We start from the raw sequence: 13932 nt of genomic DNA on the forward strand, positions 1-13932 counted from the left end.
CGGTCCTCACAAAGACCGGCGACGTCGAGGGATTATTATCACCCACTTTATAGATGAGAGACCTGAGCTTACTGCTTGCCCCAGGCCACTCACAAGCCTGTAAGTGACAGAGCCAAGTGGGGTCGGACCCGAGTCAGAGGGACTCCAAGGCCATAAGCTGTTCCCTCTTTTCCCTGCTGCACCTCGACTTTAGGCAAGATTGAGATGGCGGTGGTGGTGAAGGTGATAAAGTCAGTTTTGCTTGGTGCTTTGTATGGTGACAGGCACCGGGCTAAAACCTTATGGAATCATCGTGTATCATTTATTGTTCACAGTAACCCCCAGACGGGAGACACTACCTCTCCCCGTTTTAAGATGAGAAAACCAAAGCATGATTAAGTAACTTGCAGCAATTAGGTATCGGCCAGTGGCAGAGCCAGGATAAATCGATGTGCCTGTTTCCCTGTTTGACTACCAAGGGGCAGTGTTTTCAGCCTCTGGCTCTGGGTTCCGTGCAGTGCACCAGAGTCGCTCAAAACGCAGTTCCTTCCAGTGGCCTCTGTGCAGCAAATGTCACAGAGCACCCGCTTTGCACCGGGTGCTGGGCAGGGGAGGGGGCAGGCGGGGCAGGTGTAGCGACTGAAAACTAACCAGTGGGAAGAGAGGTGGCGAAGGAGGGCCCTCCTCCCCACCAGCCAGGGTGGCCCAGGAATGGGAGCCATGTCTGTTTGTCCCCATGAACCTTCCACCGTGTCCGTCTGCCCTCCCGAACACGGCTTTCTGGCTTTTCTTTCTTGCAGCCCTTCGGTCCCACTACCTGGCTGACAGCGGTATGTTCTGCCTGCCCTCCCTTCAGCCTGTCGTGTCTTGTGAGAGCCAGAGCTGGAGGCGGGTCCCCCGGAGCTGTGATGTCCCAACACGATCCCGAACTCAAATAGCCCACCCCACCGTGTTTGTCAGACGTAGGCCTCAGTTTTTGGTTCTGGAACCAAAGTTGCCGTGCCCAGTAGCCCCCAGAGAGAAAGGAAGAGCACGTGTCTCTTCTACCCACACGAGAGCCTGCCTGTCTGGGCTCTGAGCCCAACTCCAAATCCAGGGCCTGCGTCCAGAGCCACCGGTGGCCAGGACGCAGGGGTTCGTCACGGGAGGTTCGTACACGTGGGAGGTGTGTGCAGGGTGAGGCCAGAAGACTGTGCATGTGTGCTTCAGGTGACCCTGGAATTCTGCCGGGGGAGGCATCCCTGAGTCAGCTGCCAGTCTGCAGAGCAGGGGGAGGAGCCGGTGGCCCCTTTCCTTCCCGCTTCCCACGGGGTTGGGGGACAGTATTGGCCATTAGCAGAGGCCAGATAGCCTCAAGGAGAGGGACCCCTGGCTTGGGACTCCTGGTAATTGTTTGGCTGTTTCTTTTCAGACCCCCTCATCTCCAAATCTGCCTCTCTGCCTGCCTACCGAAGAAATGGGCTACACAGGGTAAGAGAGGCCGTGCTGAGACATTGCCCCCAAGATGTTAACAATTCCGGAGCCTAGACATTGGGTCACGGAACAGATATTTATGGAAAGCTTTTTACATACGTCGGGTACTCCTCTGGGTGCTTGGAATACATCAGTGACCCCTGCTCGTTGGAGCTTAACATTTTTGTAGAGAGAAACAGAAAGCAAGTAGTAAATAGTATGCAAGTCAAACTATATAGACTGTAGAAGGTAGTGAGTGCTATGGCGGGGGAGGGTGGGGAGGGAAACAGTGAGCAGGATGAGGGGGATTGGGAGCTTGGGGAGGGAGGGTGGCAATTTGCAATTTTAAATAGAATTGCCAGGACAGATTTCATAGGAAAAGCGGTATTTGAGCAGTGAGAGAAGGCAGGGAATGTAGTTCACCAATAAATGAATATTTATAGGGTGCCTAACTACGTGCTGCGCCTAGGCACCAGGGATGTGCCAGTGAGGTGGGTCACCGTGACTTAAGACTGGGGCTTCTCTGAGGCCATGTCCCATCAGCCCCAGGCCATTTTCTGGAGGTGGGTAATGGCCCTAGGGAGGCAGCAGTGAGCTCGCTCAGGCCAGCCCTCGCTCTATCTCCCGTGCAGACACCCAGCGCAGACCTCTTCCACTATGACAGCATGAATGCCGTCAACTGGGGCATGCGAGGTGAGTGCCACTCCGTCCTGGGGCCCACAGCAGCTTTGGACGCACTGCTCGTAACTGTGTCTTCACCTTCTGCAAAGGATCACTACAGATTCTGGCCCTACGCTGGGCTCTGTCCAAACCCCGAGTTCCCACACTCCCTTTCCCTTCCCACTCCCTCCCTCTTCCCCTCCTCTTCCCGCCTCCTCTCAAGTCCCTGGCCTTGGGTGATCTCCAGGCCATCTGTCCCATCTGGGTTCCCAGAGCCATTGCAGAATGCCGTCGTCCCAGTACTGCTCGGCTAGACTTGCCTGCCAGCCCCGGGGGGGAGGGAAACTCTCGGAGCCAAATGCACATTGTTCCCAGCGAACATTCCATGAGCTTCATGCTCTCTGCCAGCGGTGCTCTCCCGCCAGCCGCCAGCAGTTCCTACAAGCGGGCTCAGGCAGGTGGATGAGGCTGCACCAAAACCCGGGAGGATTCCTCTGGAAGATAGGTGATCTTGCCCATGTGTTTCACAATCTCCTCTTATTTCTGTTCTAATTATCTCAAAAGTCACTTCTCGTCGAAAACCCTATCTCTGGATCAGCCCAACCCCCATCTCTAGCCATCCTTTACGTTTATACCAGCCTTGATTTGGGCTGAATTCAACAAGGACAGGGTATCTCAGACAGAGGCCAGTGTAGTGGTGCAAAGCAAAAACCAATGTATTTCCATTTTGTGTGTGTCTCTTTTCTCTCTACAGAGTACAAGGTAAAGGAGATACGTTGACCCTGGGGGTCTCTGGGACCCTGGGAGCCGCTCCATTGGGGGCCAGCAGGAGGATGACCACACTATCTATGCAGGGAAGGAAACACCCAATAAATAATCTCAAGGGTCCTCTTGAAACCGGCATATCCGGTCCCTCCCTGGCCAGCTTTCCCCAAATCCTACCCTATGTCTTTTGCCCACTGAAATCAGACAGTTCCTTGTGGGCCTCGGAGACTTTCTGGAGGCTTGCCAATCACGAGACCTGAGACGTTTACAATTAGGAGGCCTTGTGCCACATTTATGTCAAACACCACCAAGCTTATTCTTAGCAGTATTAGGGGATTCAGGTTTTGCCTTTGGGGAGAAGGTGCCTTGAGGCCGTCAGGCAACTCCAAGAACAGACCCAGCCCTTCCTCCAGACTTTAACCACTGGCCCTTTCTGGGGAGAGGAGGGAGCCCAGACACAACATGCGGCTGAAGGGATAAGCCTACCACCTTCACCTGACCTGGAACCGCCCCCCCCCAACCCTGTCCTTTCTCCTTAGATCTACCCTTATGAACTTCTGCTGGTGACCACAAGAGGAAGAAATCGACTGCCCAAGGATGTGGACCGGACGCGTTTAGAGGTAAGTATAGAAAACTGAGCAGGCGCCTTTGGGTTTGAAGGGATTCCAGAAGTTGCCTGATCTAACCCAGCTCGAGAGGGCAGGCAGAAAATGAAAAGCTTTAAGGTCGCACAGCTTGTTGAAAACGCAGGGATGCCAGCCTGGTTCCTTGAGCCCAGGTTGAAACGCTCTGTGCTGCCTTCCCAATCCGATGAGCATCTGTGGTGCAGAACTTCAGCACGTCTCCCGCTGATGCTTCTGTCGACTTAAGACAAGAGTTAGATTTGGTCCCTGCTCTCAGGGGCCTGCTGACTGGTTGCTAAGAAGAAACACAGCACTGGTTTTCTGCAGGATGGTACAGAAAACCGGTGCTCTGGGTGGGGAGCATGGGGGAGTCAGCGCTGTGTAGAAGGCAAAAGCATAAGGTGGTCTCACGTCAGACTCCGGGTGCAGCCCTTACCCTGCCATCATCCCTCAGCAAGACAGCTTGGCCAAGTGACAACCTCTCCAAACCTTAGTTTTCTCCTCTGTGGAGTGGGGCAATCATGGTGCTCCCCGCAAGGTGCCAACGGAAGTAAGTGAGACACTATACACAGAGCCCTTGGCACAGAGTCTGGCAGTGACCTGGGCGGACGGACTTTGAAGGCGCAGGTTGGATGGGTGGAGAGGGGGGAGGGAGCATCATGAACAGCGGAACAGCATAAACAAAGCACAGAGGCAGGCCCGAATGTGGCATCGGACTTTCCAGCAGTCTCCTCCACCTGGCTTGGCGTTCCAGTCCCTGGGCCCCAATCCAGGAGCACACTGCCCTTTTCCACTGTGCCTCTCCCTGCCTCTCGCCCTCCTAGAATGTCCTCCCATCTTGCCAGCCTCCTGACTCCTCAGGGTCCCCCGTAGTGATGCCCATGTCCCAGAGCCCCCCAGACCTTCCCAGGATGTGTCCCTCACCCCTCCCCCAGCCCCCCCCCAGCCCTGTGTCCAGAGTGCAGATCAAGCAGCTCTTCCCCTCTCTTGTATCAGAGCAACGAGCTATCTGTTTCCTCTGCCTGACAGAGGCAGTCAGTCCTCTACCATGGGGCTCCGACCAGGGGAAGTACTGGAAAATGTTTGTGGAATTGAATGCTTCTAAGAAAGGAGGTTCAACAGCCCTTGGGATGAGCATATCAACCACCCTTCAACTGACGGCCGAGGTTTCGCCCAGAATAAAGGGTTGGGACAGAGGGAGGGGAATGTGAGTAGGCCAGGAAGTTTTGTGAGTCCTTCCAACTCCAGCGTGCTGGGCTAGCAGCCTAGCAATGTGATTATCCCCACTTTTACGAGGGCCTCCTTTACTGTAACAGTGAGTGGCTGATGGTGCTGAAGGGGACAGCTCCCACAGCAGCTCAGTGGAGCCAGCATTCAGGGATAGAAATGAGGTTCGGGAACCTGGTTCATCCTAGAGGACCAATTGCCCTTGTACATCCTCCAGGACACCCAGAAGCTCTGATGAAGGAAGCTCACCCTGCCCTAAGAATCAGAATCAGCCAGGGAGCTTCTTAAAAACAATGATACCACGCCCCAGCCTAGACCAATTCGATCGCAATCTGGGGAAGGAGCTCAGGCATCAGAGAGGCTTCCAGGGATGTTTAACATGGAGCCCGAGCTGAGACCACAGGGCTACAAACACTGCCCGAGTCCCCTCCGGACTGAAGAGCTCCTCAAGGAGCTCAGAGTGCAGATTGTCATTCCCCCAAAAAATACTTACTGAAAGTCTATTATATAGGCCAGGTCCTGTTCTCAGGGCTTTCAGTATACCAGTGAACAAAACAGGGATCCCTGCCCCTTTGAAGCTGGCGTTCTCGCATGAAGAGACAGACACTAAATGACACAAATAATAAATAAATGATCTGGAACATGGGAAACTAACCGGGCTGAGGGAAGAAATGAAAGGACAGCGGAGAATTGGGGTTTAGAGGGAGAGGTAAGTTGCAGTGTTAAATAGGGTGGTCAGAGTGATCTCGCTGCAAATGTGACATCTGAACAAAGACCTGAGATAGGTGAACCATTTAGTTAGCCACACTTACATGAGGAGGAAGAGCATCCTTGGCAGAGGGAACAGCCACTGCCAAGGCCCTATCACAGGTGAGGAAAGCAGGTGGTGAGTGTGGCTGGGTCACATGAGCACAGGGAAGAGGATGAGGCGGAAATGAAATCAAATGAAATGAGGACCAGACCCTCCCACCATGTGACAGACACATGAAGAGAAAAAAGAAAGGGGGCAGCAGCTGGTCCTTCACAGAGGGGGAGCGGGAGAGCCTCAGTCTCCTCCAGCATGTTCTCAAGTTGAGTCTGCCATTCCTTTACATGGAAACTCATAAAAGAAGATTTGGGGGCACAGCAGAGAAGATGAGCTAGGGAATCAACCATAGCCATCACCCTCCACAAGAACAACAACAACAACAAAACAGATGGAGGTTAAATTACAGGTCCCTTAAGTGTTTGCTGTGGAAGGAACTGAGAAGAGAAATCCCTCACATCCACATCATTTCTCAGCACTGACTTGAGTGTGGGTGGGACAACTATGGACAAGTCAACAGCATGGACAAAAGAAAGCACTGTCTGGCCCCACAGAGACTGAAGGGACCTAAGAACCACATGTGATTTGTGGATGCCGTTGGCCCCTTTGTTCAAAGAGACAAACTATAACAAGAAGACATTGTTGAGACAATTAGGGGCATATTCTTATGGACAGGTATTAGGTGATTGTGAGGAAGTACTGTGAACTGTTTTTAGGAAAGAAGATGTCCGGTAGGCTTTGAGATGTTTTGAGATCTCTAGGGGAGATACGTGTTGCAGCACATAGGAATGAACTGATACAGTGTCTAAGATGTGCTTTAAATACTTCAGAAAAAAAAAAAAAAAGATGAAACAAACCTAACAAACCCTTGATAACTGTTGAATCTGGCTGATGGGCATAGATGTACGCATTTTGTGATTTCCCTCCTTTTGAGTATTTTTGAAACTTTTCCATAATAGAAAGGATTACTTATGAATTTGTGATGGGGTTGCCCAAGGGGGCAACATCGTGCACTGTGTTTGGAATCGGAAAGCCTAGCCTTCGGTCTCCGCTCTGCTGCTTACCCCGGCCTCCCTCCCACCTGCCCTCCCTCTCTTTCGGCCGAGTTAGTCATTTTAACTGTTTGGCTTTTGGTTTTCTCATCTTTCAACTGGATAGAAATAATTTCTGTTTTTCAGAGTTGTTGGAAGGATTCAGTGAGAAAAATGGGGGCGATCATGCAGTGATGCGTATTGAGCATAACAGAAATGCAATGCAAGGGGTTGCTGGGGTTGTTAAATATTGTTACATATTGAAACATCAGCTCAGAGTCACCAGCAACCAATATTATCTACCAAAAATATCAAAATTACCTTTGCCTCAAGATCTGGAAATGTGGCCAAAATATTAGTTCACACAGGCGGGGAATTGGCTAATTACTGCGTGGCTGTATACAGAATTCTCGGTGAATCTCCTTCAGTCTTCAGTTAGCTAACATCATGGCGACCGACAGGGCATCTCAGTGATTCCAGTAAGTTTTCAGGCAGGATATGTGCCAGATATTTCTCTCTTCAAACATAATGTTAAATTTTATTTTGAAAAAGTTCAGGCCTCCAGAAAAGTTGCAAGAAGAGTAAAATGAACATCCTTCTTCTACCTTTCACCTAAATGCAGGAATTGTTAACATGTTGCCACATTTCAGGTGCCATATATTTCTAACTCTGAAAGCTTTTGACAACGTATCGACTTTCCAGGCTGCTTGGAAGGGCAAGAGGTCGGGGAGGCAGAAAGGAGGGGGGGAAACCGGCTAAGGAATGCAGAACCATGTTTCATTATGTGACCTATTTCTTTTCATATAAGACAGATACGAAAGGACAATTCGGTGGGTGGGGAAATAGGAACAGCAGTTTTTTTTCATTGACCGGCCTGAGGGACAGCCTTCCGGACCATCTGTAAAAATATTAATAAGAGGAAGTGCACCCTAAAGTCTTGGATATGCCCCCCTTTTACTCCCAAAGGAAGGAGGAATAGCGTTCATCCATACACCCCCTGGGGCACAGAATGCAGGCAGCAGGATGCGGGCGGGTGGGGTCAGCCACGAAGCGTGGAGAGGAGGCACTTAGGTGAAGTATAGAATCCCCACTGAGTCTTGGGCAGGGGGGGGCCTCTCCAGACCAGCTACAGAAGCCCCTCTGAGGAAGCATTCATGCACACGGTCTGCCATTTGATATCTACCCAGCCCACACCCCTGTGGGTCACACACTGCGCCAAGCACAGCACGCCCAGAGGATACACACAGGGTCCGCTTCTGCCTGCACCTGCCCCCAGCCTCCACCTCACATCCTCAAGCGTTCCCTCTCTGTCCCCTCCCACCTTATTTCAGCGCCACCTGTCCCAGGAGGAGTTCTACCAGGTCTTCGGCATGACCATCTCTGAGTTTGACCGGCTGGCCCTCTGGAAGAGGAATGAACTGAAGAAGCAAGCCCGGCTGTTCTAGGCAGAGGCTCTATAAATATATATGCATTTATATAAAGATATATGTAAAATCTCTATACTGAAGCTCGGTATAATCCTCTCTTGTGTAATGGGACACACTGCCTGCCATGAGACTTGCTTTTCTGTACTGTCAGGCAAGCCCACGTCATCGAGATATTTTTATGCTCCTTACTCTCTCTTTTCTAAGTGCTCTGGGGTTTGGGAAGGGATTTGAGGGGACTCCCATCCTTTTGCTGGGGATCCTTTTTATACTGAAACATCTGTCCCTAACCTGAGTCCCCCAAGGTCCAACTCTCTTTCCTAAGGAGGTGCCTGAAGAAGTCTCTCTTCTCTCTGCTTCTTGGCTCTTGCCCCAGTCTCCAGGGTGGATGCTGACCATGGAGTTTTCACACCTTATTGGCCCCAGAGGGGCCCTCCCATGGGAGGAGCCACAGCGATCTCCCTAAGTCCCTGAGCGCCTTTGAGAGCCCGTGCAGAATTTTCTCCACCTCTCCAATTAAGAGTTCGGTGCTCTCTGGGGGTGATGCGCTTAGCAGTGTGGGCCTCGGATCTACTCGATACAGCAGCATACAGAAGTGGATAGGGCCTTGGCCTCTCTGCAGCTCCTCAGTCCTCCTCCTTCTGTCCTTGATCCTAACCTCTCCCTTGTCCAAGTCTCACGGTAGGGGAAGAAAAGGCACTTCCCTTCCCTCCGCCACTTGCAACTGGCCCCTTTGCCTGGCCCTGACGCGGAGACGAGGGAAGACGTGGGAGCTGGAAGCAGGAGCCAGAGCAGGGCACCTGTTAGAAGTGGAGCTGCAGGACCTCTTGGGACCCTCCTCTCACCCCCACTGTTCCCAGCGCCTCCTGACCCTTCCCCCCTTTGGAAGAGAGGCCCAGTACTGCAGCCTGTATTCTTTGGCCTTACTACAATCAATGTGCCTGACAACTCAACACACCACAGGGCTAATGTTCCCATCATAGCTCCAACAGTACAACTAGACAGACAACCTCTAATACCCCTCTAAACATCGGACAGGCCATGTCCCAGAGAGAGCTTCCTGGTCTACCCCTGCTGGTCCCTAGGCTAAAAGGGCAACCAAACCAGCCCCCCACCAGTCATCGGCTCCCACTACAAGGTTGGCCATGTCTCATTGGGGAAACCTTTGGAAGAATGGCTGCTTATAGAATTCCAGAATGAAGCATTGGCCAACACTGCTCACGATCACCCTGGATTTCCCCAGTGGCTGCCTTCCCTGCCCCCTTGCCTTCCTGAACAAGAGTAAAAGCTTAACTTTAGCTTCACTCCTCTCCTCCCTTCCCCAAACCTTTGACCCCAAGTTGGTGATGTTTGGTGGGTCTGTTCCTTCTTGGAGATGCCTTGATTTAGATCACTCTGAGGTCGTGGAGGAAAGACGAAGAAGTGAGAATAACCATTATCACTGTCAAGAGGCTGGTGATGTGACGTGGCAAATATAGAACTGACTTCAGTCCAGCAAACCCTCACTGAGCACCTGCTGATGCTGAGCACCTGCTGTATACAGAGCACGGAATAAGGGAAGGAGATGGGAACACCAAGATGAGCAACACGGGATCTGGGCCGGGGTGGGGGGCATGCCTACTAACAATGGGTGTCGTCAGGCATGAACTCAAACGTGACAGTTGTAAGGCGGGAAGTGATGGGAGATGGCACGAGAGCATGTTTGTAGCATTCCTGAAAAGGTAGATGCAGTTGGTGGAGACCAAGGAACGCTTTCTGGAAGAGATCGCATTTGAACAAAGTTCAGGAAGGATCTTTGTAAACTGAGAAGAGACTATGACTTGAAAGGGTGATGGGATGAGGGGCCAAAAAGAGGTCTAACGTACTCTCATTTAAAACATCAACCCTCTCTGCAATTCTCTTTTTGGCCAGTGTATTTCAACTGTCCTGACCCTTTAGAAATGTCCCCAGCCAGACACAATCATTGAAACTGCCTCATTATCACTGGTTGAGAACTTGGCGAGATTGAAGGGCTTTTGTTATTGTTGTTGGGTTTTTCTGTTTCCCATAAAAGCACATAATTTCAACCCAGACCTGTGTCCTTCTGTTGTTTCCAGTGTGAGTGGAAATGTGTGATATGGGAAGAGACCGATCGTGCACATGTTCCAAAATAAAAGAGTCTAGAGAGCAGCTCTCCCTTGGCCTCAGTTTCTCCTTCTGTACATTAAAATTTGACATCACCCAGATTGTTTCCTGCAGAACGTGGGATCCTGCAAAATGGTACAAGATGTTCCAACAAATACAGGTCCGTGATCCAAAAAATAACGATAATGACAATAGTTCGTTAGTAAGTACCAGCAGTGTGCCAGTCTCGATGCCTCGTATATGCCTCATGTCATGTCAGTCAGCCTCTGTAACAACCCAGGAGGGAGGAAATAATAATTATTTCCATCTCACAGATGAGGAAGCAGCTTTCAAGAGGACACATGATTACCGTGATGGAGCCAGGAGCCAAGTCCAGCCTTTTGGGGCTTAGACCAGCTTAGCCGCGCTTAGCAGTCAGGATGTTTTCTGCCACAAGTAAGGAGCGCCTTCTGAAGAGTGACTTAATGAGAGTGCATATTGCCCTGCACGGCAGGAAATCAGTTCAGCAGTCTGACGATGCCGTCAGGGGCCCAGGTTCTTTTCACCTGTCCTTTCCACCATCCTCGGTACAGTGGCTTTTGTCCCCAGATGTGACCCCTCATGTTTACAAAAGGCTGCTGTGGCTCCAGGCATCGTGTCTTCATACGACCACATCAAAAAACAGGAAAGAAATTTCTCTTTATGTGTCTCTTTTGATCAGAAAGCTATCCCAGGAGTCCTCAGGAGACTTCTCAGGTCCCATTGGCAGGACTAAGGAACAGGTCCATGGCCTTGCTGCACAGAAGGCTGGGAAGTCATGTATTGGGCCTTTTGAGACTCGATAGTGGGTGGCAGGTGCTGTGCTGAGAAAGAAGAGAGATGGGGGAGAAAAGGAAGGGCCTCTAGGCGAGTGAATCACGGTGTCCCTGCCACAGCCGGTGTCCCTGCCACAGCCACTGTCCCTCGCCTTAGGGACTCAGAAGGCACATTGCCAAAAGTCCCTCAGAGCCCTGCACTACCTTTGTTTAATCCAGCGTGTCATGAGCTAATTTGACATAACTCTGTTTAAGAAATGTTAGACTCACTGCTATTTCCACTGTATTTCCTATTCCTGTCCTAAGGGAAACACTTCTTTCATGTTTGACATCTCTCAAGATGAGCTGTGGCTTCAAAGTATCTCCTTTCCTGACCTCTCATCCTATGATTCTTCTAAGTATCGTGCCCACCACAGCCCCTTCAGACAGGTGGCTCAAATGTGCAAAAGGACGCTGAAGAATGCCCCTTTGCTCCCCGCCTACACACACGCCCAGCAAATGCTTACTGAGCGTCTGCTGGGAGGCAAGAGCACTTAAGACTCACCAGTGTGTAAGGCAGTGTGGACTGTCATATAGCTCCGGTCTAGAGGAGGGGACAGACTGTACATAAGTAACAGAGACAGACGGCACACAGAGATAGCTACTGCACAACAAGTAGAGTACTGGAGAGAGAGGCAGAGAGGAACTCACTTCACAGACTCGCTGAAGGATGAAAACGAAGGAGCCAAGGGAAAAAGAGAGGTGGGAGTGTTCCCGAGCACCGAGGATAGCATGAGCAAAGGCACTGTGGTCGGTGAGAGTTTGGTGTATTTGAGGAAGTAAGTGTTCCAGTGAAGACAGAGAGGTATGAATGAAGGGGAGAATGAATTTAGAAGAGGTGGGAAGGCAGGCAGGGGCGAGAACACACAGGGAGACAGAAAGGATGCCTCTCATTCATTCAGGCTTTGTGGAGATTGTCTGTGGCTTGCACTGTGGTTATTAACTGACGAGATGCAGGGAAAATCACTCTAAGCCTTGTTACTTGGAGTGTGGTCCCCAACCCCAGCACCAGAGTCACCTTGGGAGCATGTGAGAAGTGCAGAATGGCAGGCTGCACCCTCGACCTACTCAATACACATCTGTATTTGAGTAAGACTGCCAGGTGATTCACACACATGGTGAGGGTTTTATGGACAAATGCAACACATTTGTGCCAGACTTTCTGAAGTTCTAGAAGGAAACCTTTTCCCCATGCACATGACCTTTTTGAACACTGGGGGGCAACCTTACATTAATAAAGCAGAACTTAAGGAAGGCGGGGGGGGGGGGCGGGGGCACAGAAATCGCAAAACGTGAGAGTTAAAGTCAATACAATGGCCGCATTTTGCAGCCACAGGAACGGGCCCACCGAGCATCTAAGCAGATCAGGACAAGCAGCCAGCTCACCTTCACAGGCACCTGGAACAGAAACACGGGCCTGGCTGTGGAAGGTTCAGCGGCTGCAGCCGGCCGCTGAACAGAGCCAAACGTGGAGGAGAAGGGCTTGAAATTCAAGGAGGGAAAAGCTCTGCTAAAATTCGTAGTAATTCACATCCCATAACTGTGCCAGCTCCGGTAATACCCCGTGTGGAATTAGGTTTTAAATGCTTCATTGTGCATCAGACTTCAAGTTGCTAAAAGTCTTGACCACACAATGATAAACACCTGCTGATATACACAGCCATGAGCTGCTATCAAGCCACTCAAAAGCCCTGGAGTGAGACTAAATAAATAAAATCCAGAAGCTGTGAAGATGAGGGCCAGCCTCTCATTACCACCCAGGAGCCCCCTTGCCTCCTTACCTGGGCTGGTCCAAGGTGATTGGCACAGGAGCACAGGCAAGAGAAACCAAAGGCCTGCAGCCACACACACACTCACACACACGCGTGCACACACACACACACACACACACACTCAGAGTTAGTCCTCAGGGCAAATTAGGGCCATGTGTGCAGATGAATCAGGTCACAAAGTAAGGTGACATCTATGCCCATGACCAAAAGTGTTTCCCAAATTTCAGTCACTCAAACACAACCTTCTTGAGTTCCATCAGATTCTTTATTTACTTACTGCTATTTACGTGATCTGTTTCTTTCAAGGACTCATCCCTGACATTTCTATTTTAAGCACTCTCAGTGAAAGTATGGATGCCTAAGGACCAGTTATTGGCTTTTCATACAGATTCAAATACTTTCATAACTCTTCAAATATGTTGGTGTGTGTAACATCTAAACCCGTACCATATTACCCTCTTGCACTGCTGGTGGGAATGCAAACTGGTGCGGCCGCTCTGGAAAACAGTGTGGAGATTCCTCAAAAAATTATTTTTTTTTTCAACGTTTATTTATTTTTGGGACAGAGAGAGACAGAGCATGAACGGGGGAGGGGCAGAGAGAGAGGGAGACACAGAATCGGAAACAGGCTCCAGGCTCTGAGCCATCAGCCCAGAGCCTGACGCGGGGCTCGAACTCACGGACCGCGAGATCGTGACCTGGCTGAAGTCGGACGCTTAACCGACTGCGCCACCCAGGCGCCCCTCCTCAAAAAATTAAAAATAGATCTACCCTATGAGCCAACAATAGCACTGCTGGGAATTCACCCAAGGGATACAGGAGTGCTGATGCATAGGGGCACCTGCACCCCAATGTTTACAGCAGCGCTTTCAACAATAGCCAAATTATGGAAAGAGCCTAAATGCCCATCAACTGATGAATGGATAAAGAAGATGTGGCTTATGTATACAATGGAATACTCCTTGGCAATGAGAATGAATGAAATCCTGCCATTTGCAGTAACGTGGATGAAACTGGAGGGTATGATCCTAAGTGACAGAAGTCAGCCAGAGAAAGACAGATGTATCTTTTCACCCATATGTGGAATTTGAGAAACTTAACAGAAGACCATGGGGGAAGGGACGGGGAAAAAATAGAAAGGGAGGCAAAATATAAAAGAGTCTTTTTTTTAATTTTTTAAAAATCTTTATTTCTTTTTGAGAGAAAGACAGAGTGTGAGCAGGAGAGGAGCAGAGAG

General features: G+C 50.5%; 1 protein-coding gene across 3 annotated transcripts in view; it reads left to right on the forward strand.

Moving 5' to 3' along the window:
• Positions 1–10036, forward strand: part of ABLIM3 (actin binding LIM protein family member 3) — a 109379-nt gene extending 99343 nt beyond the window's left edge. For 2 of the 3 annotated variants that reach the window (XR_015241327.1, XR_015241328.1), the window contains 5 exons: positions 780–809; positions 1391–1449; positions 2064–2124; positions 2846–3476; positions 7874–10036. Coding sequence is in view for 1 of the 3 variants with exons in the window: in XM_086679038.1 (XP_086535164.1) it covers positions 780–809; positions 1391–1449; positions 2064–2124; positions 2846–2853; positions 3396–3476; positions 7874–7987 (353 nt within the window). In the remaining 2 variants the exon portion in view is untranslated. The remainder of the gene's footprint in view (positions 1–779; positions 810–1390; positions 1450–2063; positions 2125–2845; positions 3477–7873) is intronic. The other variant, XM_086679038.1, reaches the window with a different exon arrangement.
• The last annotated feature ends 3896 nt before the right edge of the window (positions 10037–13932 follow it).

This window comes from Puma concolor, chromosome A1 (assembly GCF_028749965.1).
Source record: "Puma concolor isolate L17-30 chromosome A1, mPumCon1.1.hap2, whole genome shotgun sequence".
NCBI lineage: Eukaryota > Metazoa > Chordata > Mammalia > Carnivora > Felidae > Puma > Puma concolor.